The sequence below is a fragment of the Dromaius novaehollandiae genome, chromosome 29 (genome assembly GCF_036370855.1).
Source record: "Dromaius novaehollandiae isolate bDroNov1 chromosome 29, bDroNov1.hap1, whole genome shotgun sequence".
Taxonomy (NCBI): domain Eukaryota; kingdom Metazoa; phylum Chordata; class Aves; order Casuariiformes; family Dromaiidae; genus Dromaius; species Dromaius novaehollandiae.
In genome coordinates this window covers 988,037-1,013,311 of record NC_088126.1, presented here as the reverse complement: position 1 = coordinate 1,013,311, position 25,275 = coordinate 988,037, and the positions used below count along the sequence as shown (strand labels likewise).

At 60.9% G+C, this 25,275-nt stretch overlaps 8 protein-coding genes across 8 annotated transcripts; 4 read left to right on the top strand and 4 right to left on the bottom strand.

Annotated features, from left to right (window-relative positions):
- Positions 1–6,919: 6,919 nt before the first annotated feature.
- Positions 6,920–7,312, bottom strand: LOC135323889 (claw keratin-like). The gene has a single exon (XM_064498927.1). It carries the CDS (start codon positions 7,301–7,303, stop codon positions 6,920–6,922), a length of 384 nt encoding a protein of 127 aa, XP_064354997.1. The 5' UTR covers positions 7,304–7,312.
- A 1,864-nt stretch (positions 7,313–9,176) lies between these two features.
- On the top strand, positions 9,177–9,780 carry LOC135323878 (claw keratin-like). The gene has a single exon (XM_064498895.1). It carries the CDS (start codon positions 9,178–9,180, stop codon positions 9,559–9,561), a length of 384 nt encoding a protein of 127 aa, XP_064354965.1. The 5' UTR covers position 9,177; the 3' UTR covers positions 9,562–9,780.
- Positions 9,781–11,432: 1,652 nt separating this feature from the next.
- Positions 11,433–12,157, bottom strand: LOC135323875 (claw keratin-like). Its single transcript, XM_064498892.1, has one exon. The coding sequence runs from the start codon at positions 12,154–12,156 to the stop codon at positions 11,773–11,775; it is 384 nt and encodes a 127-aa protein (XP_064354962.1). The 5' UTR covers position 12,157; the 3' UTR covers positions 11,433–11,772.
- Positions 12,158–14,029: 1,872 nt separating this feature from the next.
- On the top strand, positions 14,030–14,633 carry LOC135323884 (claw keratin-like). Its single transcript, XM_064498915.1, has one exon. It carries the CDS (start codon positions 14,031–14,033, stop codon positions 14,412–14,414), a length of 384 nt encoding a protein of 127 aa, XP_064354985.1. The 5' UTR covers position 14,030; the 3' UTR covers positions 14,415–14,633.
- Positions 14,634–16,284: 1,651 nt separating this feature from the next.
- Positions 16,285–17,017, bottom strand: LOC135323872 (claw keratin-like). The gene has a single exon (XM_064498889.1). It carries the CDS (start codon positions 17,006–17,008, stop codon positions 16,625–16,627), a length of 384 nt encoding a protein of 127 aa, XP_064354959.1. The 5' UTR covers positions 17,009–17,017; the 3' UTR covers positions 16,285–16,624.
- A 1,856-nt stretch (positions 17,018–18,873) lies between these two features.
- Positions 18,874–19,485, top strand: LOC135323882 (claw keratin-like). The gene has a single exon (XM_064498912.1). It carries the CDS (start codon positions 18,883–18,885, stop codon positions 19,264–19,266), a length of 384 nt encoding a protein of 127 aa, XP_064354982.1. The 5' UTR covers positions 18,874–18,882; the 3' UTR covers positions 19,267–19,485.
- A 1,648-nt stretch (positions 19,486–21,133) lies between these two features.
- On the bottom strand, positions 21,134–21,866 carry LOC135323880 (claw keratin-like). Its single transcript, XM_064498910.1, has one exon. It carries the CDS (start codon positions 21,855–21,857, stop codon positions 21,474–21,476), a length of 384 nt encoding a protein of 127 aa, XP_064354980.1. The 5' UTR covers positions 21,858–21,866; the 3' UTR covers positions 21,134–21,473.
- A 1,864-nt stretch (positions 21,867–23,730) lies between these two features.
- LOC135323877 (claw keratin-like) lies at positions 23,731–24,334 on the top strand. The gene has a single exon (XM_064498894.1). It carries the CDS (start codon positions 23,732–23,734, stop codon positions 24,113–24,115), a length of 384 nt encoding a protein of 127 aa, XP_064354964.1. The 5' UTR covers position 23,731; the 3' UTR covers positions 24,116–24,334.
- Positions 24,335–25,275: the final 941 nt, after the last annotated feature.

Sequence of the window (25,275 nt, the reverse complement as noted above, 5' to 3'; positions counted from 1 at the left end):
TAGTCGCAGGGGCTCTTGCAGTCGTAGCCCCAGTACTTCTGCACCGGCCAGTACTTGCAGGGCGGCCAGCACGCGTCGTCGCACGGGTTCTGCTGCCAGAAAGTCATCTTGCGGCAGTGGAGGGTGCGGGCCTGAAACACGGCAGCGGGGAAGAGGATGAGAGGCGCAGCTCGCTCAATCTAGCAAACCCCGCGTAAGCACGGGAAAGAGGGAGAGGAGAGAAGGGAGAACTGGGAACTGACCTAACACCTCATTTCTAGGCTGTACCTGGGCTGTTTTTTCCTTGATCTCCTTTCTGTATTTCTCACTTTTTTCCCTCCTTAGTAACACTTCATATTTCTTTTCTTGCTGCCACTGCCTGGAATTTGCAGTCCATTTTAAGAGAGAACTTTAGACTATTGGTAGGATTCAGTTCCCAGTGAGGAGATGGCTGTTTTCTCCTACATCAATATGCGAGGTTTGCCTGAAGACTGTGAGGACCATAAGTTAATAGACACTAGTTAATGAATAAATACAGTCAGCTGTTGCTGTTGAGAGATGGTATCAGAGGGGAAGTGGTGCCCTCATGGGAGGTGGCAGTGCTCTGCTGGCTGCAAACAGCAAGTTTGTGCCTTAATTGCCATTTGAACATGTAAGAACTATCAGAGCAGCTGAGTAAGTAATCTAATACACTGTTTTTATCTGCAAGAATATAATCTGTTGTCTGCTTCTAAATGAAGAAGCCTGGAATGCTTCAGTAGATAATAAAATAAGAAGATAAAATGCTCCTAGTGCACTAAGTGAAAAGCTAGACATGACAATCTTCAAAGCTTATGTGGCTGTTCTAATATCGCATTTTTAACAAAAATGAGTTGCACCCGTGTGGCTGTGGAATCACAGCCTTTACTTCTACTGCGCTGGTACTATCCGTATAGCGACAGAGCAAGAGCACAGCATGTACGGAGCAGTCCAGGCATAGCAGTAGGTCTGACTTACCAAGCTCAGCGAGGATGTGAGTCCTGAGATGCGAATGGAGAGTCCTGAATTTCTGTCCCTTTTATACATCTACCTGGCCAAGCCTACTGTGCTTTAAACTCATGTCCATCACAAAACAAATTTTCCTTTGCATGTCATTCCTTCAGTTGATGTAATTGTTTTCTGGCTTCTGATGATTAGTCAGTTTTTTGGCTTCTGAAAGCATGACATTGCATTGCAGTTTTCTTTCATGGTGAAGCTTCCTGGATCAATTATTTTTGTAGAATTAGTATGCGGAAACCTGAGTTACAACAGGAAAGGGAAGGCAGGATATTTGGGACAGAGTTGAGTGAGACTCACAATCCCTGTTCTGGAGGGAGGGACAGTATTTCAGTATGTGAAGCTTGTAACAAACAAACAAACAACAAACAAACAAACAAACAAACACACACACAAAAACCCAAAACTCTGAATTGATTTGAGAAGAAACATTTCCAAAATTTTTGCAGAAATAATTGTGTAAACCATTTCATGTTTCTTTGTTTCAAAATCACTTTTTAAGGGCAGATTCTTAAGGTTTTTTGCATTTATTACTCATTTGTATTTATGATTGGCGCATAGCAATTAGTAATAAATCTAAAGGTTTTCAAACAGATACTGATATTTGAAATTTCATTTGAAATGTGTGCAAAATGCAAAGTATTATTTAATATGACATCTTTTTAATGTTGCTGAGGTGTTTAACTTAATACCATTAATGACAGTGAATAATGCCGAGCCTTGTGAGCAGAATGCGACCTGGTAAGCAGCAGCATCCTGGTGACCTTCGCCTCAAAACGCTGCTGTCTGCTTGCATCTGAAACCAGGATAATGACAGGCACGTTGGGTGTCCGGCGCCTTTCTCAGAATTTTGCATATCAAAGCCTTCATTAATACTTATTAAAGATTTACATGTACAATGAGTTTTATTATTTAAATATTACTACTTCATTCTTGAAAACACCCTGGTGTTATGTAATATAGTTACTAAAAATGTGTATCCTGTTGTCCTGTTTCTGTCCTTTATTAATGTGGTAATTTATAGCTGCAGAACTGGGGCTCTAAAGGTTGTTTCTCCTAAAAATATATGCTATATATTCTGCTTTAAAGTTTATAGGCCAGTTCTCAGCACAGCAATATCCCCTTGCATGTAGGCATAAAATCAAAGGAGTGGTCTCTTTCCCTGTGCTACAGGAGATGTTGGAAGGGGTTGGTGTGAATATTATTAAATTTACGGAATACCTAGAAAGGAGAGGCTGCCCCTTTCACAGCTGTTTTGGGGGAAAAAAACACGTGATAAAGCGACCCCAGCTGTGGGGCAACATGCAGGGTGAGGCTGGGCCACCGAAAACGAGAAGTCTGGTAATTCACGCTTTCTGCACCTTCTTTAGCGTTGTTGCCGCGCAGAACAAGCGACCTCGGTGTGACGGTATTGGGGCTTAATTGCCCTCTCTCGTTATGAGATGAAAGAGCCCCGGAGGGTGTAGTCTGCGTGTCCCAGGAAAACCGGTGCCTGGCTGAGAGGAGTCACGGGACGGACGGGCGGATGCCCAGGGCAGAGCCGTGTTTCCGCTCCGCGGCCCCTATAAAAACGCGGGCCGCTGAGAGCTGTGCATTCGCTTCTCCTGGCTTGTTCTCCTCACCGAAGTGGGTAAGTCTGAACAGCTTTTACATGAAATCTAGTGTATAAGGGGGAAGACGTTTCGTGCTATATCCCCCCTGCCCTTCACCCTTGGGGTGGGAGATCTAAGTGTCAGGCGCTGCAGATCGCTGTGTTGGAAATTAAGGTTGCGATTTGATGAGGATTATTTATACTTGACATATTCTTTCCTCCCTGTATTTTCATTAATATTTGAGTGTCTGAGACTGTAAATTATGCACGAATCCCTCTTCCCTCCCCCCCCCCCCCGAAGTTTTATCTTGGTTCTGCTCTGCAGAAATTCCCCATTAACTCCCTGAGGGCCCCAGTGCAGGTGGCACCGTTTGGTGTCTGGTCGCCAGTCGTGATCCTTGGGTGCAGTTGAGGGGCAGGCAGGAAGGTTCAACAAGGCTGGTTGATGGGTTGGGGGAAGACCTGGCGTTAAAACTCGGGATATGCAAGCAGGCATGCAAGGAGGGCGTTGGTGAGCGTGCCCGTGTTTGCCCGCTTTTTTCCTTGCTCTTGGGATTCACTGGAGTTTTGCTTGCTATTGGACTGTTGTCTCATGGGTTTCTTCTTCCCCGCTGCCGTGTTTCAGGCCCGCACCCTCCACTGCCGCAAGATGACTTTCTGGCAGCAGAACCCGTGCGACGACGCGTGCTGGCCGCCCTGCAAGTACTGGCCGGTGCAGAAGTACTGGGGCTACGACTGCAAGAGCCCCTGCGACTACTGGGGACAGCGCAAGTCCCGCAGCCTCTACAGCCAGGGCGACTCCCTCGACTCCCGCTCCTGGTACCCCTACTCTTGCTACACCCGTAAATACAGCTTCAGCAGCTGCTACCCCTGCTAAACCCAGAGGGTTTTAATGGGTAGCGAGGACTGAGGATTGATGACTGGATCCACGGCCGCTGTGACGGGGAGGGCTTGCAGAAGCAACTCGGCGTTTCTGTGAAACTTCTCCCTCAGTGTACTTCCAAAATTTTGCCTTGCTTTTTCCGTAGTGGCTTCTTTGCTCTGCACAGCTCTGATAGTGTACTGCAAGCAGGGCTTAATGTGGGTTTGAACAACTCATCTATGTCTCTTCGCAGTTAACATTAACGAGATCTAGACTGTGTATGTGCTGTCCTTTCTGTGGGTATGTGTTTCTGACTTTACTGCTGTTGAAGCTACACAAAAGAAAAGCGAATTGCCTGCTCTGTTTTGTTTCATTGGGTTCAAAGAGAGTAGGAAAAGTTTGAAAATGGAAATTGATAGTCAAATGCTACAGCTTTAGCAGCAAAAATGGCTTCAGCCAAAGCCGAGTGATTTTTCTGCTGATACAAAATTAAACCTCTGTATGTATTCGTTCTGCTTCTACTTCCTATTTCACTTTGAATCATGACCTTTATTCTTATTAAAACGTTACAGCATTGTTACATCTCTCTGTTTTTCTTTCACTTCTCAGTGTTTCATTCTGTTAATGCTTTGATTTACCATTGAGTCAGTGGCCTCTGGCTTGGATGTACCCAGATTCCCCTCTCCCCCCACCCCCCCCAATTATGCCTTTAAGTCTGTCTTCGAATCACGGTGTGTATGTGAACATTGGATGTAACAGCTGTTACCACATCTTGGTGGTTATAAATACACAGACTGCCCATGGACAACCCCACTTTACCTGGAGGACAAGCCAAGGAGTCTGGAGGAAAGCCCTTGTTCTCGAGTGCTTTTGCGCTGGGAGTATCTGAGACGTTCTCTGGTTTTAGAGACCAAATCTCTTGCAAAACAGAAAATCGTGCACGTTCTGCTCACTTCAGGTGTTTGCAATGATTGCTGCGAGGCTCCATTTGAATGACAGTAAAAGGGCGTGAAGTTTTTGGGCTGTACAACTGCCCTGCTGTTACTCAGCAGAGATCCTTTGACGCAAGGCCAAAGCGACTATTATTCATTACTGAAGTACCTAACTGACAGCAGTAATAAACTCTTAATAGTATGATACTGTAATGCAGTCTAGGCATAAAATAGCCTGTGCAGTGCTTTGAAATTCCTATTAAGCCTTAGAAGCTTTGTTATGGCTGTAATTGCCATCCTTTGAATGCATGCAAATAGAGGTGCTTTGAGGGTAGTCTCACAAAAGGGAATAACAGGAGGAACCAAACCCAACCGCGCTGTGCTACGCTACCCCGGCGTACAGGAGTAGCAACGTCGTGGGACGAGCTGTGGGTTATGCTTCCCAGCAAGCTGCAGAGTTGAGCCTTTTTGCTGAGAAGGTGCTCACTGGTTTCGGTGCAGAAGTGCATTGCTGGTGGCTCCTAACCTATCTCAGCTTTAAGGATTGCAGCTTTAGCTGGATCCAGTCGTAATTTCAGAAGCTGTTTTCATCCAGAAAGGTCAGTTTTCTTGCAGGTCCAGAATTTTAAGATACTGAAACTTGTTTATTTGTAGGAAATAAGTAGATGCTCTGGCACAACATAAACAGGGAATGGGATGGCTTTATTCTACATCAACTCATAGAAGAAAATAGCAGGTATTTCTGAAGACCTGGGTCAGATGCTGTATCCCACAACTATCTTGGGTCTTAATACAGCCCATGGTTCCAATTCATGTCCCTGTGCCTTGGCCCCGTTGCCCCAGCCCTCATCACTGTCTAGTTGTGCTTTCCTAGTTTTCCTCCAAAGCTAACAAAGTGATTTCAAGGCACATGTATTAAATGCTAAAGTTTTTTTAATAAGTTCTTTATGTAGTCTTAAGAAGTCTGTTTAACTCAAAAATTCACTAATATTTGCATTTCAATATCCATGGTAAAAATGTGCTTGCAGAAGCTATTAAATTTGTAATATCAGAGATTGCCCATGCAAGAATGAGTATTAGCTTAAAATAAGCAGGAAGTCAGAAGAATATGCATTTTAAAAAAATAGTATTATTCCCCATGAAAGTGATAATGGGCTCTTAATGCCATATTAACATCTACGAAGAGTATTGAAATCCTTAATTCTGAAGGGTCTTCAATAACCTCACCTCCGCTTTCCTTTAAATGCTGACTAACAGAGGCAGTCTGAGATTCAGGTCACAGCACAGACTAGAATGAAATCCAGTCTAACACGAGAAGACAAAGTCACTAATTCTAGGCTCTATTATGGTTGTTTGCAGATCCACATTTCAAGGAAAATTTGAGGGCTATAAAATTATATTCTGACTAAAGCATATATGAAAATGGCTTAGCATGCACTTCTGAAGTGACTATTATTTAATAGTGAAGCACTTAACAAGAGTAGTAAACATTGAATACAGTAATGGTACACAATGAGCATACAAAAAGTCATGAGTGTCTGTGAAGTGCTTTGAACTTGGAAACATTGTTTACTTCTCCTTGAAAAAAGGAACACTGAACATCAAATACATCTATTGCCTATTTACTGTCCAAAGCTGCCTCTGACAGTGAGGTTAACAGCTTGTTTGTAGTCTTCTCTGCTGCATTTTGAGGCCGTTCTCCTGAGCTCCCGCGGCTTCCCCCAGCCCATTTTAGCAAACGCACTTGGAAACTGATAATTAACCCAGGCGGAAGGGAATCCGGGAAGACGTGCATATGTCTCGGCTACCCCTTCTGCAAGCCTCCAACACGCACCAGGCAGAGCAGGATGGCCAGAGCTCGGCAGCAGCCCCCGGCAGGCCACGATGCTTTCCCCATTTGCCCCCACCTCTGAGGGTGACTCTTTAGCAGCCCATGAAGGGCAGGAACAGAGCCCTGTGCTGGCCGTGCGGGGGATGTCCAAGAGCTTCTGCACCACGTCCACCGCCCTTTGGCCAGTGCAAAGCGGGACTGGGAAACGCAGCGGGGTTCAGTGCTGCTGGTGACGGGGGCAGCTCACGAGACGGGCTCTCCAGGGCCCAGCCGCAGGGCGAGCATTGGGTGTTGCTGTGATGCAGCAACCGAGGTGCCCCCAGGCCCCAAGCGTGCTGCTGTGGGAGCTGGGAGAGCCCCGGGCAGTCCGGGCCGGGGCTGGGGGCAGCTGGGGAGGCAGCAAGGAGGAAGAACCACCAGGGGCCAACACTGCGATGCAACACGGCTTTTATTGCGGCTCCCGAGGGAGGAGGCACACGGCGAAGAGCAGGGTCCTGGCCACGGCGAGGCCAGGGTCTCCGTGCAGAGGGGGAGAGCACCGACGAGCACCAGCTGTGCAGCAGGAGGAGGCACCCGGCGCTCGGCTGCGCTGTCACGCGGGGCTGAGGCCAGGCTGGGTGCCAGGGCTCAGGAGGTGCCGGTGGATGTCGGGAGCCGTCCTTGGTGCGTGGCCGCACCAAGCGTGGGGCTTAGCAGGGCCCGCAGTTGCCGTTGAGGTAGCGGTGGCCAAGGCCCCCGGAACCGCAGCTCCCGTAGCCCCCAAGGCTGCCGTAGCCCCCAAAGCCTCTGAGACCCCCAAGGCCTCCAAAACCCCCAAGGCCTCCGTAGCCCCCACGGCCTCCAAAGGTGCCGCCGTAGCCCCCTGCAATGCCGGGGACTCCCGCCGAGCCCACGATGCTGTGCTGCGGGAAGGAGCTTAAGATGGGCCCGGGGATGGTGACCGCCACGGCCGGGGGCTGGATCACCACCGTGGAGTCGGGGCACTGCCGCACGCAGGGCTCGTTGCAGGAGTTGGCGAGCGGGGCCGGGCCGGCCACCCCGCAGGGAGAGGCGCACAGGTCGGAGCAGGACATCCTTCGGCTGGTCGGGGAAGCTGTGAGACAAGGCAGAGCCCGGGCTCAGCGCAACGCCGCAGCACTAGTGCCCCGCGCTGCCACCAGAGGCTCTGGCCCATCTCGGGCAGCCACTGCAACAGCCGGCACCACACTGGAAATGCCCCTGGAGACCACTTGCCCTCCTGGAGTGCTCCCAGCTACAAACTCGCACAGAGCACAGAGCAAAAGCGCCCTCGCCCAAGCCAGGGCCAAAGTCCCAGAGCAGCCCGGAGAGGCGACTGCACTGCTCAGCTGCACACCTTGCATCTAAGCCCTTTGACGGCCAACAGCCCTCCTTCCCGCTGCCCTCCAGCAGCACCACCCCCTCCAGAACGGTAAGAGCGTCGAAAGCCGTGCTGGAGCACGCAGCAAGGAGCACAGCGGAGAGGTCGGTGCGGAGAAAGGAAAGAGGCAGAGATGCTCTGCACTTACTGGGCTGATGAAGCAGTTCAAGCGGAGGCAGCTGGATAGAGGGCTGCAAAGCCCGGAGCTCTTTTATACGCGTGGCCGAGGCCCCGGGCAGCGACCAGGGGGCGGGTGCCCCGGTTAATCCGGCCGTAAAGCGGGCAGGCATCACGCATCATCGGACGATGCGGGGCAGTTCTGCCGCACCGCGCTGGGGACACGTAACGACATGAAAGACAACACGCCGTAAGAGCTGCCAACAGCAGCAATAAAGCCCGGTTGGCTCCTGATGCCCCGCCTGAGGGTGTCTGTACGGGGCCCCCACGCAGACGGGCTGTGCCCGTGCCGAGCGTGATGGCCCTGCTCTTCGCATGGCCCTCCAGTGGTCTCGGCGGCCCCGGGTCCCCCGTTGCGCACAGGCAGGGAGACGGGGGAGACTTGGTGGTGCCCATGTGCCCCAGCCCCGTGTGCCCCAGCCCTCGCTGGTGCGGGGCGATGGCGGGCACTTGAGGGCCACCCCGGCAGGCTGCCATTGCGTCCCCATTTCCCCTGAGCGCCCGGCACCTCTGTTCACCAGCCCATAAAACGGGGCTAATTACACACGTGCTGGGTGTACCCGGCACGTGCAAGCGCGTCTGCAAGACGCCCATTACTCTTTTACAAGTTCAAAGTGGGGGATTAGGAGCATATTGGGCTTTACTGCTATCGTCAGCTATTACGGTGTGTTGTCTTTCCTGTCACTGTGTGTCACGGCTTTGCCCTCCGGGCACCACCTTGCTCTCCAAGGCATGTTTGCATGGTGGGTGCTCAGCGCGGTGGGGCAGAACTGCCCCGCATCGTCCGATGATGCGTGATGCCTGCCCGCTTTACGGCCGGATTAACCGGGGCACCCGCCCCCTGGTCGCTGCCCGGGGCCTCGGCCACGCGTATAAAAGAGCTCCGGGCTTTGCAGCCCTCTATCCAGCTGCCTCCGCTTGAACTGCTTCATCAGCCCAGTAAGTGCAGAGCATCTCTGCCTCTTTACTTTCTCCGCACCGACTTCTCCGCTGTGCTCCTTGCTGCGTGCTCCAGCACGGCTTTCGACGCTGTTACCGTTCTGGAGGGGGTGGTGCTGCTGGAGGGCAGCGGGAAGGAGGGCTGTTGGCCGTCAAAGGGCTTAGATGCAAGGTGTGCAGCTGAGCAGTGCAGTCGCCTCTCCGGGCTGCTCTGGGACTTTGGCCCTGGCTTGGGCGAGGGCGCTTTTGCTCTGTGCTCTGTGCGAGTTTGTAGCTGGGAGCACTCCAGGAGGGCAAGTGGTCTCCAGGGGCATTTCCAGTGTGGTGCCGGCTGTTGCAGTGGCTGCCCGAGATGGGCCAGAGCCTCTGGTGGCAGCGCGGGGCACTAGTGCTGCGGCGTTGCGCTGAGCCCGGGCTCTGCCTTGTCTCACAGCTTCCCCGACAAGCCGAAGGATGTCCTGCTCCGACCTGTGCGCCTCTCCCTGCGGGGTGGCCGGCCCGGCCCCGCTCGCCAACTCCTGCAACGAGCCCTGCGTGCGGCAGTGCCCCGACTCCACGGCGGTGATCCAGCCCCCGGCCGTGGCGGTCACCATCCCCGGGCCCATCTTAAGCTCCTTCCCGCAGCACAGCATCGTGGGCTCGGCGGGAGTCCCCGGCATTGCAGGGGGCTACGGCGGCACCTTTGGAGGCCGTGGGGGCTACGGAGGCCTTGGGGGTTTTGGAGGCCTTGGGGGCCTTAGAGGCTTTGGGGGCTACGGCAGCCTTGGGGGCTACGGGAGCTGCGGTTCCGGGGGCCTTGGCCACCGCTACCTCAACGGCAACTGCGGGCCCTGCTAAGCCCCACGCTTGGCGCGGCCACGCACCAAGGACGGCTCCCGACATCCACCGGCACCTCCTGAGCCCTGGCACCCAGCCTGGCCTCAGCCCCGCGTGACAGCGCAGCCGAGCGCCGGGTGCCTCCTCCTGCTGCACAGCTGGTGCTCGTCGGTGCTCTCCCCCTCTGCACGGAGACCCTGGCCTCGCCGTGGCCAGGACCCTGCTCTTCGCCGTGTGCCTCCTCCCTCGGGAGCCGCAATAAAAGCCGTGTTGCATCGCAGTGTTGGCCCCTGGTGGTTCTTCCTCCTTGCTGCCTCCCCAGCTGCCCCCAGCCCCGGCCCGGACTGCCCGGGGCTCTCCCAGCTCCCACAGCAGCACGCTTGGGGCCTGGGGGCACCTCGGTTGCTGCATCACAGCAACACCCAATGCTCGCCCTGCGGCTGGGCCCTGGAGAGCCCGTCTCGTGAGCTGCCCCCGTCACCAGCAGCACTGAACCCCGCTGCGTTTCCCAGTCCCGCTTTGCACTGGCCAAAGGGCGGTGGACGTGGTGCAGAAGCTCTTGGACATCCCCCGCACGGCCAGCACAGGGCTCTGTTCCTGCCCTTCATGGGCTGCTAAAGAGTCACCCTCAGAGGTGGGGGCAAATGGGGAAAGCATCGTGGCCTGCCGGGGGCTGCTGCCGAGCTCTGGCCATCCTGCTCTGCCTGCGTGCGTGTTGGAGGCTTGCAGAAGGGGTAGCCGAGACATATGCACGTCTTCCCGGATCCCCTTCCGCTTGGGGAATTGGGGGTTTGAGGGATCCCGGCTCCTCTCAACGGCCCTGGGAAGTGCAGGGGCATCCTGACGCCCGTGAGGGCAAGAACTCTGAGCAAGAGGTTGGCACGAATGTGCCGCGGAGGTCCCTTCCCTCCTCAGCCACCTGAGCATCGTGTGATCCTGGTGCTGCCTGGTGCCTTGCACAGAGACAGCGTCTGCCAGGGCAGCGGTCAAAGGAGCAGGGCAGCACGTTGGTCCCTGTTGGGGAGGTCATGAAAAAGGCTCCATGCACAGTTGTGAAGACAGAGGCTGGGCAAAAAGGAGCCCAACGGCAAACCCAGGCATGGCTCCATTCCACGTGCGCACATCCCGCTCCTGCGCCTGAGCTGAAGTTGTCCTCCACCCTTTTTCCCTTTAGGAGGTTTCCTTTCCAGGTGTCCTTCCCCAGCAGAGCCGTGTCCCCGGGGCTGGAGTTGGGCGACAGAGGGGAAAGGCAGGGAAGAGCTTCTGCTGGAGCGCTGCGGGGAAGGATGGGGCCGAGGGAGATCCGGGACCAGCAGCAGCAGCAGCAGCAGCAGCAGCAGCAGGAGGAGGAGGGAAGGAAGGAAGCTGAAGGAGCTTGCGGAAAGGCTGGTGGGGTGTGGTGGTGGTTGTGCACCCCCTCCCCTATGGAGCCATCTCCTGGGCAGAGGTTCTGCCCTGGGCCTTTGGCCTTGCGGGGGCTCTGGGTGGGTCCACCAGCCCCGTGGCCCTGGGGGTGGAGGCAGCCCATGGGAACGGCGGGGAAAGGGCACCCAGTGCCCTGCCGTGCCCAATAGCTCTTCTTGCGCTTGGTGCGGGGCAGCCCAAGCTGGGAAGAAAAGGGGGAGAGAAAAGAGGGAGAAGGCGTTGCAGCAGGAGCCACAGGAGTCCTCCGCTGTGGGCGAGCGTCCCGTGGAGGGCCGTGCCGCAGAAGGGGCATCCGGGGGGGGCAAGGCAGCTCCCGCAGGTTCCCCTAATGAGGCATCACTGTGGGAGCTGGGGCTGGGCCGAGGGCCAGGGCCGGGGCCGGGGCCGGGCTGGGAAGCAGCAAGGAGGAAGAACCAGCAGAGGCCAACACTGCGATGCAACACAGCTTTTATTGCAGCTCCCGAGGGAGGAGGCACACGGGGAAGAGCAGGGCGCGTGCTCACGGCGAGGCCACGGTCTCCGTGCAGAGGTGCGGGGTGCAACCAAGCACCAACCGTGCCCCGGGAGGAGGCACCCGGCGCTCAGCTACGCCGTCGTGGGGCAGCGCAGCTGGGAGCAAAGCTCCAGCGGGGCAGGAGGACACCCCCGTCGGGCTCCGTCCAGGCGTGAGGCGGTCCGGCACGCTCCTGTGCGGAGCTGGGGGGCCGAGCGGGGCAGGAAGGGAGCCCAGGCTGGGTGCCAGGGCTCAGGAGGTGCCGGTGGATGTCGGGAGCCGTCCTTGGTGCGTGGCCGCGCCAAGCGTGGGGCTTAGCAGGGCCCGCAGTTGCCGTTGAGGTAGCGGTGGCCAAGGCCCCCGGAACCGCAGCTCCCGTAGCCCCCAAGGCTGCCGTAGCCCCCAAAGCCTCTGAGACCCCCAAGGCCTCCAAAACCCCCAAGGCCTCCGTAGCCCCCACGGCCTCCAAAGGTGCCGCCGTAGCCCCCTGCAATGCCGGGGACTCCCGCCGAGCCCACGATGCTGTGCTGCGGGAAGGAGCTTAAGATGGGCCCGGGGATGGTGACCGCCACGGCCGGGGGCTGGATCACCACCGTGGAGTCGGGGCACTGCCGCACGCAGGGCTCGTTGCAGGAGTTGGCGAGCGGGGCCGGGCCGGCCACCCCGCAGGGAGAGGCGCACAGGTCGGAGCAGGACATCCTTCGGCTTGTCGGGGAAGCTGTGAGACAAGGCAGAGCCCGGGCTCAGCGCAACGCCGCAGCACTAGTGCCCCGCGCTGCCACCAGAGGCTCTGGCCCATCTCGGGCAGCCACTGCAACAGCCGGCACCACACTGGAAATGCCCCTGGAGACCACTTGCCCTCCTTGAGTGCTCCCAGCTACAAACTCGCACAGAGCACAGAGCAAAAGCGCCCTCGCCCAAGCCAGGGCCAAAGTCCCAGAGCAGCCCGGAGAGGCGACTGCACTGCTCAGCTGCGCACCTTGCATCTAAGCCCTTTGACGGCCAACAGCCCTCCTTCCCGCTGCCCTCCAGCAGCACCACCCCCTCCAGAACGGTAACAGCGTCGAAAGCCGTGCTGGAGCACGCAGCAAGGAGCACAGCGGAGAGGTCGGTGCGGAGAAAGGAAAGAGGCAGAGATGCTCTGCACTTACTGGGCTGATGAAGCAGTTCAAGCGGAGGCAGCTGGATAGAGGGCTGCAAAGCCCGGAGCTCTTTTATACGCGTGGCCGAGGCCCCGGGCAGCGACCAGGGGGCGGGTGCCCCGGTTAATCCGGCCGTAAAGCGGGCAGGCATCACGCATCATCGGACGATGCGGGGCAGTTCTGCCGCACCGCGCTGGGGACACGTAACGACATGAAAGACAACACGCCGTAAGAGCTGCCAACAGCAGCAATAAAGCCCGGTTGGCTCCTGATGCCCCGCCTGAGGGTGTCTGTACGGGGCCCCCACGCAGACGGGCTGTGCCCGTGCCGAGCGTGATGGCCCTGCTCTTCGCATGGCCCTCCAGTGGTCTCGGCGGCCCCGGGTCCCCCGTTGCGCACAGGCAGGGAGACGGGGGAGACTTGGTGGTGCCCATGTGCCCCAGCCCCGTGTGCCCCAGCCCTCGCTGGTGCGGGGCGATGGCGGGCACTTGAGGGCCACCCCGGCAGGCTGCCATTGCGTCCCCATTTCCCCTGAGCGCCCGGCACCTCTGTTCACCAGCCCATAAAACGGGGCTAATTACACACGTGCTGGGTGTACCCGGCACGTGCAAGCGCGTCTGCAAGACGCCCATTACTCTTTTACAAGTTCAAAGTGGGGGATTAGGAGCATATTGGGCTTTACTGCTATCGTCAGCTATTACGGTGTGTTGTCTTTCCTGTCACTGTGTGTCACGGCTTTGCCCTCCGGGCACCACCTTGCTCTCCAAGGCATGTTTGCATGGTGGGTGCTCAGCGCGGTGGGGCAGAACTGCCCCGCATCGTCCGATGATGCGTGATGCCTGCCCGCTTTACGGCCGGATTAACCGGGGCACCCGCCCCCTGGTCGCTGCCCGGGGCCTCGGCCACGCGTATAAAAGAGCTCCGGGCTTTGCAGCCCTCTATCCAGCTGCCTCCGCTTGAACTGCTTCATCAGCCCAGTAAGTGCAGAGCATCTCTGCCTCTTTCCTTTCTCCGCACCGACCTCTCCGCTGTGCTCCTTGCTGCGTGCTCCAGCACGGCTTTCGACGCTGTTACCGTTCTGGAGGGGGTGGTGCTGCTGGAGGGCAGCGGGAAGGAGGGCTGTTGGCCGTCAAAGGGCTTAGATGCAAGGTGTGCAGCTGAGCAGTGCAGTCGCCTCTCCGGGCTGCTCTGGGACTTTGGCCCTGGCTTGGGCGAGGGCGCTTTTGCTCTGTGCTCTGTGCGAGTTTGTAGCTGGGAGCACTCCAGGAGGGCAAGTGGTCTCCAGGGGCATTTCCAGTGTGGTGCCGGCTGTTGCAGTGGCTGCCCGAGATGGGCCAGAGCCTCTGGTGGCAGCGCGGGGCACTAGTGCTGCGGCGTTGCGCTGAGCCCGGGCTCTGCCTTGTCTCACAGCTTCCCCGACAAGCCGAAGGATGTCCTGCTCCGACCTGTGCGCCTCTCCCTGCGGGGTGGCCGGCCCGGCCCCGCTCGCCAACTCCTGCAACGAGCCCTGCGTGCGGCAGTGCCCCGACTCCACGGTGGTGATCCAGCCCCCGGCCGTGGCGGTCACCATCCCCGGGCCCATCTTAAGCTCCTTCCCGCAGCACAGCATCGTGGGCTCGGCGGGAGTCCCCGGCATTGCAGGGGGCTACGGCGGCACCTTTGGAGGCCGTGGGGGCTACGGAGGCCTTGGGGGTTTTGGAGGCCTTGGGGGCCTCAGAGGCTTTGGGGGCTACGGCAGCCTTGGGGGCTACGGGAGCTGCGGTTCCGGGGGCCTTGGCCACCGCTACCTCAACGGCAACTGCGGGCCCTGCTAAGCCCCACGCTTGGCGCGGCCACGCACCAAGGACGGCTCCCGACATCCACCGGCACCTCCTGAGCCCTGGCACCCAGCCTGGCCTCAGCCCCGCGTGACAGCGCAGCCGAGCGCCGGGTGCCTCCTCCTGCTGCACAGCTGGTGCTCGTCGGTGCTCTCCCCCTCTGCACGGAGACCCTGGCCTCGCCGTGGCCAGGACCCTGCTCTTCGCCGTGTGCCTCCTCCCTCGGGAGCCGCAATAAAAGCCGTGTTGCATCGCAGTGTTGGCCCCTGGTGGTTCTTCCTCCTTGCTGCCTCCCCAGCTGCCCCCAGCCCCGGCCCGGACTGCCCGGGGCTCTCCCAGCTCCCACAGCAGCACGCTTGGGGCCTGGGGGCACCTCGGTTGCTGCATCACAGCAACACCCAATGCTCGCCCTGCGGCTGGGCCCTGGAGAGCCCGTCTCGTGAGCTGCCCCCGTCACCAGCAGCACTGAACCCCGCTGCGTTTCCCAGTCCCGCTTTGCACTGGCCAAAGGGCGGTGGACGTGGTGCAGAAGCTCTTGGACATCCCCCGCACGGCCAGCACAGGGCTCTGTTCCTGCCCTTCATGGGCTGCTAAAGAGTCACCCTCAGAGGTGGGGGCAAATGGGGAAAGCATCGTGGCCTGCCGGGGGCTGCTGCCGAGCTCTGGCCATCCTGCTCTGCCTGGTGCGTGTTGGAGGCTTGCAGAAGGGGTAGCCGAGACATATGCACGTCTTCCCGGATTCCCTTCCGCTTGGGGAATTGGGGGTTTGAGGGATCCCGGCTCCTCTCAACGGCCCTGGGAAGTACAGGGGCATCCTGACGCCCGTGAGGGCAAGAACTCTGAGCAAGAGGTTGGCACGAATGTGCCGCGGAGGTCCCTTCCCTCCTCAGCCACCTGAGCATCGTGTGATCCTGGTGCTGCCTGGTGCCTTGCACAGAGACAGCGTCTGCCAGGGCAGCGGTCAAAGGAGCAGGGCAGCACGTTGGTCCCTGTTGGGGAGGTCATGAAAAAGGCTCCATGCACAGTTGTGAAGACAGAGGCTGGGCAAAAAGGAGCCCAACGGCAAACCCAGGCACGGCTCCATTCCACGTGCGCACATCCCGCTCCTGCGCCTGAGCTGAAGTTGTCCTCCACCCTTTTTCCCTTTAGGAGGTTTCCTTTCCAGGTGTCCTTCCCCAGCAGAGCCGTGTCCCCGGGGCTGGAGTTGGGCAACAGAGGGGAAAGGCAGGGAAGAGCTTCTGCTGGAGCGCTGCGGGGAAGGATGGGGCCGAGGGAGATCCAGGACCAGCAGCAGCAGCAGCAGCAGCAGCAGCAGCAGGAGGAGGAGGGAAGGAAGGAAGCTGAAGGAGCTTGCGGAAAGGCTGGTGGGGTGTGGTGGTGGTTGTGCACCCCCTCCCCTATGGAGCCATCTCCTGGGCAGAGGTTCTGCCCTGGGCCTTTGGCCTTGCGGGGGCTCTGGGTGGGTCCACCAGCCCCGTGGCCCTGGGGGTGGAGGCAGCCCATGGGAACGGCGGGGAAAGGGCACCCAGTGCCCTGCCGTGCCCAATAGCTCTTCTTGCGCTTGGTGCGGGGCAGCCCAAGCTGGGAAGAAAAGGGGGAGAGAAAAGAGGGAGAAGGCGTTGCAGCAGGAGCCACAGGAGTCCTCCGCTGTGGGCGAGCGTCCCGTGGAGGGCCGTGCCGCAGAAGGGGCATCCGGGGGGGGCAAGGCAGCTCCCGCAGGTTCCCCTAATGAGGCATCACTGTGGGAGCTGGGGCTGGGCCGAGGGCCAGGGCCGGGGCCAGGGCCGGGCTGGGAAGCAGCAAGGAGGAAGAACCAGCAGAGGCCAACACTGCGATGCAACACAGCTTTTATTGCAGCTCCCGAGGGAGGAGGCACACGGGGAAGAGCAGGGCGCGTGCTCACGGCGAGGCCACGGTCTCCGTGCAGAGGTGCGGGGTGCAACCAAGCACCAACCGTGCCCCGGGAGGAGGCACCCGGCGCTCAGCTACGCCGTCGTGGGGCAGCGCAGCTGGGAGCAAAGCTCCAGCGGGGCAGGAGGACATCCCCGTCAGGCTCCGTCCAGGCGTGAGGCGGTCCGGCACGCTCCTGTGCGGAGCTGGGGGGCCGAGCGGGGCAGGAAGGGAGCCCAGGCTGGGTGCCAGGGCTCAGGAGGTGCCGGTGGATGTCGGGAGCCGTCCTTGGTGCGTGGCCGCGCCAAGCGTGGGGCTTAGCAGGGCCCGCAGTTGCCGTTGAGGTAGCGGTGGCCAAGGCCTCCGGAACCGCAGCTCCCGTAGCCCCCAAGGCTGCCGTAGCCCCCAAAGCCTCTGAGACCCCCAAGGCCTCCAAAACCCCCAAGGCCTCCGTAGCCCCCACGGCCTCCAAAGGTGCCGCCGTAGCCCCCTGCAATGCCGGGGACTCCCGCCGAGCCCACGATGCTGTGCTGCGGGAAGGAGCTTAAGATGGGCCCGGGGATGGTGACCGCCACGGCCGGGGGCTGGATCACCGCCGTGGAGTCGGGGCACTGCCGCACGCAGGGCTCGTTGCAGGAGTTGGCGAGCGGGGCCGGGCCGGCCACCCCGCAGGGAGAGGCGCACAGGTCGGAGCAGGACATCCTTCGGCTGGTCGGGGAAGCTGTGAGACAAGGCAGAGCCCGGGCTCAGCGCAACGCCGCAGCACTAGTGCCCCGCGCTGCCACCAGAGGCTCTGGCCCATCTCGGGCAGCCACTGCAACAGCCGGCACCACACTGGAAATGCCCCTGGAGACCACTTGCCCTCCTGGAGTGCTCCCAGCTACAAACTCGCACAGAGCACAGAGCAAAAGCGCCCTCGCCCAAGCCAGGGCCAAAGTCCCAGAGCAGCCCGGAGAGGCGACTGCACTGCTCAGCTGCACACCTTGCATCTAAGCCCTTTGACGGCCAACAGCCCTCCTTCCCGCTGCCCTCCAGCAGCACCACCCCCTCCAGAACGGTAACAGCGTCGAAAGCCGTGCTGGAGCACGCAGCAAGGAGCACAGCGGAGAGGTCGGTGCGGAGAAAGGAAAGAGGCAGAGATGCTCTGCACTTACTGGGCTGATGAAGCAGTTCAAGCGGAGGCAGCTGGATAGAGGGCTGCAAAGCCCGGAGCTCTTTTATACGCGTGGCCGAGGCCCCGGGCAGCGACCAGGGGGCGGGTGCCCCGGTTAATCCGGCCGTAAAGCGGGCAGGCATCACGCATCATCGGACGATGCGGGGCAGTTCTGCCCCACCGCGCTGAGCACCCACCATGCAAACATGCCTTGGAGAGCAAGGTGGTGCCCGGAGGGCAAAGCCGTGACACACAGTGACAGGAAAGACAACACACCGTAATAGCTGACGATAGCAGTAAAGCCCAATATGCTCCTAATCCCCCACTTTGAACTTGTAAAAGAGTAATGGGCGTCTTGCAGACGCGCTTGCACGTGCCGGGTACACCCAGCACGTGTGTAATTAGCCCCGTTTTATGGGCTGGTGAACAGAGGTGCCGGGCGCTCAGGGGAAATGGGGACGCAATGGCAGCCTGCCGGGGTGGCCCTCAAGTGCCCGCCATCGCCCCGCACCAGCGAGGGCTGGGGCACACGGGGCTGGGGCACATGGGCACCACCAAGTCTCCCCCGTCTCCCTGCCTGTGCGCAACGGGGGACCCGGGGCCGCCGAGACCACTGGAGGGCCATGCGAAGAGCAGGGCCATCACGCTCGGCACGGGCACAGCCCGTCTGCGTGGGGGCCCCGTACAGACACCCTCAGGCGGGGCATCAGGAGCCAACCGGGCTTTATTGCTGCTGTTGGCAGCTCTTACGGCGTGTTGTCTTTCATGTCGTTACGTGTCCCCAGCGCGGTGCGGCAGAACTGCCCCGCATCGTCCGATGATGCGTGATGCCTGCCCGCTTTACGGCCGGATTAACCGGGGCACCCGCCCCCTGGTCGCTGCCCGGGGCCTCGGCCACGCGTATAAAAGAGCTCCGGGCTTTGCAGCCCTCTATCCAGCTGCCTCCGCTTGAACTGCTTCATCAGCCCAGTAAGTGCAGAGCATCTCTGCCTCTTTCCTTTCTCCGCACCGACCTCTCCGCTGTGCTCCTTGCTGCGTGCTCCAGCACGGCTTTCGACGCTGTTACCGTTCTGGAGGGGGTGGTGCTGCTGGAGGGCAGCGGGAAGGAGGGCTGTTGGCCGTCAAAGGGCTTAGATGCAAGGTGTGCAGCTGAGCAGTGCAGTCGCCTCTCCGGGCTGCTCTGGGACTTTGGCCCTGGCTTGGGCGAGGGCGCTTTTGCTCTGTGCTCTGTGCGAGTTTGTAGCTGGGAGCACTCCAGGAGGGCAAGTGGTCTCCAGGGGCATTTCCAGTGTGGTGCCGGCTGTTGCAGTGGCTGCCCGAGATGGGCCAGAGCCTCTGGTGGCAGCGCGGGGCACTAGTGCTGCGGCGTTGCGCTGAGCCCGGGCTCTGCCTTGTCTCACAGCTTCCCCGACCAGCCGAAGGATGTCCTGCTCCGACCTGTGCGCCTCTCCCTGCGGGGTGGCCGGCCCGGCCCCGCTCGCCAACTCCTGCAACGAGCCCTGCGTGCGGCAGTGCCCCGACTCCACGGTGGTGATCCAGCCCCCGGCCGTGGCGGTCACCATCCCCGGGCCCATCTTAAGCTCCTTCCCGCAGCACAGCATCGTCGGCTCGGCGGGAGTCCCCGGCATTGCAGGGGGCTACGGCGGCACCTTTGGAGGCCGTGGGGGCTACGGAGGCCTTGGGGGTTTTGGAGGCCTTGGGGGCCTCAGAGGCTTTGGGGGCTACGGCAGCCTTGGGGGCTACGGGAGCTGCGGTTCCGGGGGCCTTGGCCACCGCTACCTCAACGGCAACTGCGGGCCCTGCTAAGCCCCACGCTTGGCGCGGCCACGCACCAAGGACGGCTCCCGACATCCACCGGCACCTCCTGAGCCCTGGCACCCAGCCTGGCCTCAGCCCCGCGTGACAGCGCAGCCGAGCGCCGGGTGCCTCCTCCTGCTGCACAGCTGGTGCTCGTCGGTGCTCTCCCCCTCTGCACGGAGACCCTGGCCTCGCCGTGGCCAGGACCCTGCTCTTCGCCGTGTGCCTCCTCCCTCGGGAGCCGCAATAAAAGCCGTGTTGCATCGCAGTGTTGGCCCCTGGTGGTTCTTCCTCCTTGCTGCCTCCCCAGCTGCCCCCAGCCCCGGCCCGGACTGCCCGGGGCTCTCCCAGCTCCCACAGCAGCACGCTTGGGGCCTGGGGGCACCTCGGTTGCTGCATCACAGCAACACCCAATGCTCGCCCTGCGGCTGGGCCCTGGAGAGCCCGTCTCGTGAGCTGCCCCCGTCACCAGCAGCACTGAACCCCGCTGCGTTTCCCAGTCCCGCTTTGCACTGGCCAAAGGGCGGTGGACGTGGTGCAGAAGCTCTTGGACATCCCCCGCACGGCCAGCACAGGGCTCTGTTCCTGCCCTTCATGGGCTGCTAAAGAGTCACCCTCAGAGGTGGGGGCAAATGGGGAAAGCATCGTGGCCTGCCGGGGGCTGCTGCCGAGCTCTGGCCATCCTGCTCTGCCTGGTGCGTGTTGGAGGCTTGCAGAAGGGGTAGCCGAGACATATGCACGTCTTCCCGGATTCCCTTCCGCTTGGGGAATTGGGGGTTTGAGGGATCCCGGCTCCTCTCAACGGCCCTGGGAAGTGCAGGGGCATCCTGACGCCCGTGAGGGCAAGAACTCTGAGCAAGAGGTTGGCACGAATGTGCCGCGGAGGTCCCTTCCCTCCTCAGCCACCTGAGCATCGTGTGATCCTGGTGCTGCCTGGTGCCTTGCACAGAGACAGCGTCTGCCAGGGCAGCGGTCAAAGGAGCAGGGCAGCACGTTGGTCCCTGTTGGGGAGGTCATGAAAAAGGCTCCATGCACAGTTGTGAAGACAGAGGCTGGGCAAAAAGGAGCCCAACGGCAAACCCAGGCACGGCTCCATTCCACGTGCGCACATCCCGCTCCTGCGCCTGAGCTGAAGTTGTCCTCCACCCTTTTTCCCTTTAGGAGGTTTCCTTTCCAGGTGTCCTTCCCCAGCAGAGCCGTGTCCCCAGGGCTGGAGTTGGGCGACAGAGGGGAAAGGCAGGGAAGAGCTTCTGCTGGAGCGCTGCGGGGAAGGATGGGGCCGAGGGAGATCCGGGACCAGCAGCAGCAGCAGCAGCAGCAGCAGCAGGAGGAGGAGGGAAGGAAGGAAGCTGAAGGAGCTTGCGGAAAGGCTGGTGGGGTGTGGTGGTGGTTGTGCACCCCCTCCCCTATGGAGCCATCTCCTGGGCAGAGGTTCTGCCCTGGGCCTTTGGCCTTGCGGGGGCTCTGGGTGGGTCCACCAGCCCCGTGGCCCTGGGGGTGGAGGCAGCCCATGGGAACGGCGGGGAAAGGGCACCCAGTGCCCTGCCGTGCCCAATAGCTCTTCTTGCGCTTGGTGCGGGGCAGCCCAAGCTGGGAAGAAAAGGGGGAGAGAAAAGAGGGAGAAGGCGTTGCAGCAGGAGCCACAGGAGTCCTCCGCTGTGGGCGAGCGTCCCGTGGAGGGCCGTGCCGCAGAAGGGGCATCCGGGGGGGGCAAGGCAGCTCCCGCAGGTTCCCCTAATGAGGCATCACTGTGGGAGCTGGGGCTGGGCCGAGGGCCAGGGCCGGGGCCAGGGCCGGGCTGGGAAGCAGCAAGGAGGAAGAACCAGCAGAGGCCAACACTGCGATGCAACACAGCTTTTATTGCAGCTCCCGAGGGAGGAGGCACACGGGGAAGAGCAGGGCGCGTGCTCACGGCGAGGCCACGGTCTCCGTGCAGAGGTGCGGGGTGCAACCAAGCACCAACCGTGCCCCGGGAGGAGGCACCCGGCGCTCAGCTACGCCGTCGTGGGGCAGCGCAGCTGGGAGCAAAGCTCCAGCGGGGCAGGAGGACACCCCCGTCGGGCTCCGTCCAGGCGTGAGGCGGTCCGGCACGCTCCTGTGCGGAGCTGGGGGGCCGAGCGGGGCAGGAAGGGAGCCCAGGCTGGGTGCCAGGGCTCAGGAGGTGCCGGTGGATGTCGGGAGCCGTCCTTGGTGCGTGGCCGCGCCAAGCGTGGGGCTTAGCAGGGCCCGCAGTTGCCGTTGAGGTAGCGGTGGCCAAGGCCCCCGGAACCGCAGCTCCCGTAGCCCCCAAGGCTGCCGTAGCCCCCAAAGCCTCTGAGACCCCCAAGGCCTCCAAAACCCCCAAGGCCTCCGTAGCCCCCACGGCCTCCAAAGGTGCCGCCATAGCCCCCTGCAATGCCGGGGACTCCCGCCGAGCCCACGATGCTGTGCTGCGGGAAGGAGCTTAAGATGGGCCCGGGGATGGTGACCGCCACGGCCGGGGGCTGGATCACCGCCGTGGAGTCGGGGCACTGCCGCACGCAGGGCTCGTTGCAGGAGTTGGCGAGCGGGGCCGGGCCGGCCACCCCGCAGGGAGAGGCGCACAGGTCGGAGCAGGACATCCTTCGGCTGGTCGGGGAAGCTGTGAGACAAGGCAGAGCCCGGGCTCAGCGCAACGCCGCAGCACTAGTGCCCCGCGCTGCCACCAGAGGCTCTGGCCCATCTCGGGCAGCCACTGCAACAGCCGGCACCACACTGGAAATGCCCCTGGAGACCACTTGCCCTCCTGGAGTGCTCCCAGCTACAAACTCGCACAGAGCACAGAGCAAAAGCGCCCTCGCCCAAGCCAGGGCCAAAGTCCCAGAGCAGCCCGGAGAGGCGACTGCACTGCTCAGCTGCACACCTTGCATCTAAGCCCTTTGACGGCCAACAGCCCTCCTTCCCGCTGCCCTCCAGCAGCACCACCCCCTCCAGAACGGTAACAGCGTCGAAAGCCGTGCTGGAGCACGCAGCAAGGAGCACAGCGGAGAAGTCGGTGCGGAGAAAGGAAAGAGGCAGAGATGCTCTGCACTTACTGGGCTGATGAAGCAGTTCAAGCGGAGGCAGCTGGATAGAGGGCTGCAAAGCCCGGAGCTCTTTTATACGCGTGGCCGAGGCCCCGGGCAGCGACCAGGGGGCGGGTGCCCCGGTTAATCCGGCCGTAAAGCGGGCAGGCATCACGCATCATCGGACGATGCGGGGCAGTTCTGCCCCACCGCGCTGAGCACCCACCATGCAAACATGCCTTGGAGAGCAAGGTGGTGCCCGGAGGGCAAAGCCGTGACACACAGTGACAGGAAAGACAACACACCGTAATAGCTGACGATAGCAGTAAAGCCCAATATGCTCCTAATCCCCCACTTTGAACTTGTAAAAGAGTAATGGGCGTCTTGCAGACGCGCTTGCACGTGCCGGGTACACCCAGCACGTGTGTAATTAGCCCCGTTTTATGGGCTGGTGAACAGAGGTGCCGGGCGCTCAGGGGAAATGGGGACGCAATGGCAGCCTGCCGGGGTGGCCCTCAAGTGCCCGCCATCGCCCCGCACCAGCGAGGGCTGGGGCACACGGGGCTGGGGCACATGGGCACCACCAAGTCTCCCCCGTCTCCCTGCCTGTGCGCAACGGGGGACCCGGGGCCGCCGAGACCACTGGAGGGCCATGCGAAGAGCAGGGCCATCACGCTCAGCATGGGCACAGCCCGTCTGCGTGGGGGCCCCGTACAGACACCCTCAGGCGGGGCATCAGGAGCCAACCGGGCTTTATTGCTGCTGTTGGCAGCTCTTACGGCGTGTTGTCTTTCATGTCGTTACGTGTCCCCAGCGTGGTGGGGCAGAACTGCCCCGCATCGTCCGATGATGCGTGATGCCTGCCCGCTTTACGGCCGGATTAACCGGGGCACCCGCCCCCTGGTCGCTGCCCGGGGCCTCGGCCACGCGTATAAAAGAGCTCCGGGCTTTGCAGCCCTCTATCCAGCTGCCTCCGCTTGAACTGCTTCATCAGCCCAGTAAGTGCAGAGCATCTCTGCCTCTTTCCTTTCTCCGCACCGACTTCTCCGCTGTGCTCCTTGCTGCGTGCTCCAGCACGGCTTTCGACGCTGTTACCGTTCTGGAGGGGGTGGTGCTGCTGGAGGGCAGCGGGAAGGAGGGCTGTTGGCCGTCAAAGGGCTTAGATGCAAGGTGTGCAGCTGAGCAGTGCAGTCGCCTCTCCGGGCTGCTCTGGGACTTTGGCCCTGGCTTGGGCGAGGGCGCTTTTGCTCTGTGCTCTGTGCGAGTTTGTAGCTGGGAGCACTCCAGGAGGGCAAGTGGTCTCCAGGGGCATTTCCAGTGTGGTGCCGGCTGTTGCAGTGGCTGCCCGAGATGGGCCAGAGCCTCTGGTGGCAGCGCGGGGCACTAGTGCTGCAGCGTTGCGCTGAGCCCGGGCTCTGCCTTGTCTCACAGCTTCCCCGACAAGCCGAAGGATGTCCTGCTCCGACCTGTGCGCCTCTCCCTGCGGGGTGGCCGGCCCGGCCCCGCTCGCCAACTCCTGCAACGAGCCCTGCGTGCGGCAGTGCCCCGACTCCACGGCGGTGATCCAGCCCCCGGCCGTGGCGGTCACCATCCCCGGGCCCATCTTAAGCTCCTTCCCGCAGCACAGCATCGTGGGCTCGGCGGGAGTCCCCGGCATTGCAGGGGGCTACGGCGGCACCTTTGGAGGCCGTGGGGGCTACGGAGGCCTTGGGGGTTTTGGAGGCCTTGGGGGCCTCAGAGGCTTTGGGGGCTACGGCAGCCTTGGGGGCTACGGGAGCTGCGGTTCCGGGGGCCTTGGCCACCGCTACCTCAACGGCAACTGCGGGCCCTGCTAAGCCCCACGCTTGGCGCGGCCACGCACCAAGGACGGCTCCCGACATCCACCGGCACCTCCTGAGCCCTGGCACCCAGCCTGGCCTCAGCCCCGCGTGACAGCGCAGCCGAGCGCCGGGTGCCTCCTCCTGCTGCACAGCTGGTGCTCGTCGGTGCTCTCCCCCTCTGCACGGAGACCCTGGCCTCGCCGTGGCCAGGACCCTGCTCTTCGCCGTGTGCCTCCTCCCTCGGGAGCCGCAATAAAAGCCGTGTTGCATCGCAGTGTTGGCCCCTGGTGGTTCTTCCTCCTTGCTGCCTCCCCAGCTGCCCCCAGCCCCGGCCCGGACTGCCCGGGGCTCTCCCAGCTCCCACAGCAGCACGCTTGGGGCCTGGGGGCACCTCGGTTGCTGCATCACAGCAACACCCAATGCTCGCCCTGCGGCTGGGCCCTGGAGAGCCCGTCTCGTGAGCTGCCCCCGTCACCAGCAGCACTGAACCCCGCTGCGTTTCCCAGTCCCGCTTTGCACTGGCCAAAGGGCGGTGGACGTGGTGCAGAAGCTCTTGGACATCCCCCGCACGGCCAGCACAGGGCTCTGTTCCTGCCCTTCATGGGCTGCTAAAGAGTCACCCTCAGAGGTGGGGGCAAATGGGGAAAGCATCGTGGCCTGCCGGGGGCTGCTGCCGAGCTCTGGCCATCCTGCTCTGCCTGGTGCGTGTTGGAGGCTTGCAGAAGGGGTAGCCGAGACATATGCACGTCTTCCCGGATTCCCTTCCGCTTGGGGAATTGGGGGTTTGAGGGATCCCGGCTCCTCTCAACGGCCCTGGGAAGTGCAGGGGCATCCTGACGCCCGTGAGGGCAAGAACTCTGAGCAAGAGGTTGGCACGAATGTGCCGCGGAGGTCCCTTCCCTCCTCAGCCACCTGAGCATCGTGTGATCCTGGTGCTGCCTGGTGCCTTGCACAGAGACAGCGTCTGCCAGGGCAGCGGTCAAAGGAGCAGGGCAGCACGTTGGTCCCTGTTGGGGAGGTCATGAAAAAGGCTCCATGCACAGTTGTGAAGACAGAGGCTGGGCAAAAAGGAGCCCAACGGCAAACCCAGGCATGGCTCCATTCCACGTGCGCACATCCCGCTCCTGCGCCTGAGCTGAAGTTGTCCTCCACCCTTTTTCCCTTTAGGAGGTTTC

Bases quoted from the DNA above. Each gene is read 5' to 3' on its own strand.
- LOC135323889 (XM_064498927.1), bottom strand. From the start codon at position 7,303: ATGTCCTGCTCCGACCTGTGCGCCTCTCCCTGCGGGGTGGCCGGCCCG.
- LOC135323878 (XM_064498895.1), top strand. From the start codon at position 9,178: ATGTCCTGCTCCGACCTGTGCGCCTCTCCCTGCGGGGTGGCCGGCCCG.
- LOC135323875 (XM_064498892.1), bottom strand. From the start codon at position 12,156: ATGTCCTGCTCCGACCTGTGCGCCTCTCCCTGCGGGGTGGCCGGCCCG.
- LOC135323884 (XM_064498915.1), top strand. From the start codon at position 14,031: ATGTCCTGCTCCGACCTGTGCGCCTCTCCCTGCGGGGTGGCCGGCCCG.
- LOC135323872 (XM_064498889.1), bottom strand. From the start codon at position 17,008: ATGTCCTGCTCCGACCTGTGCGCCTCTCCCTGCGGGGTGGCCGGCCCG.
- LOC135323882 (XM_064498912.1), top strand. From the start codon at position 18,883: ATGTCCTGCTCCGACCTGTGCGCCTCTCCCTGCGGGGTGGCCGGCCCG.
- LOC135323880 (XM_064498910.1), bottom strand. From the start codon at position 21,857: ATGTCCTGCTCCGACCTGTGCGCCTCTCCCTGCGGGGTGGCCGGCCCG.
- LOC135323877 (XM_064498894.1), top strand. From the start codon at position 23,732: ATGTCCTGCTCCGACCTGTGCGCCTCTCCCTGCGGGGTGGCCGGCCCG.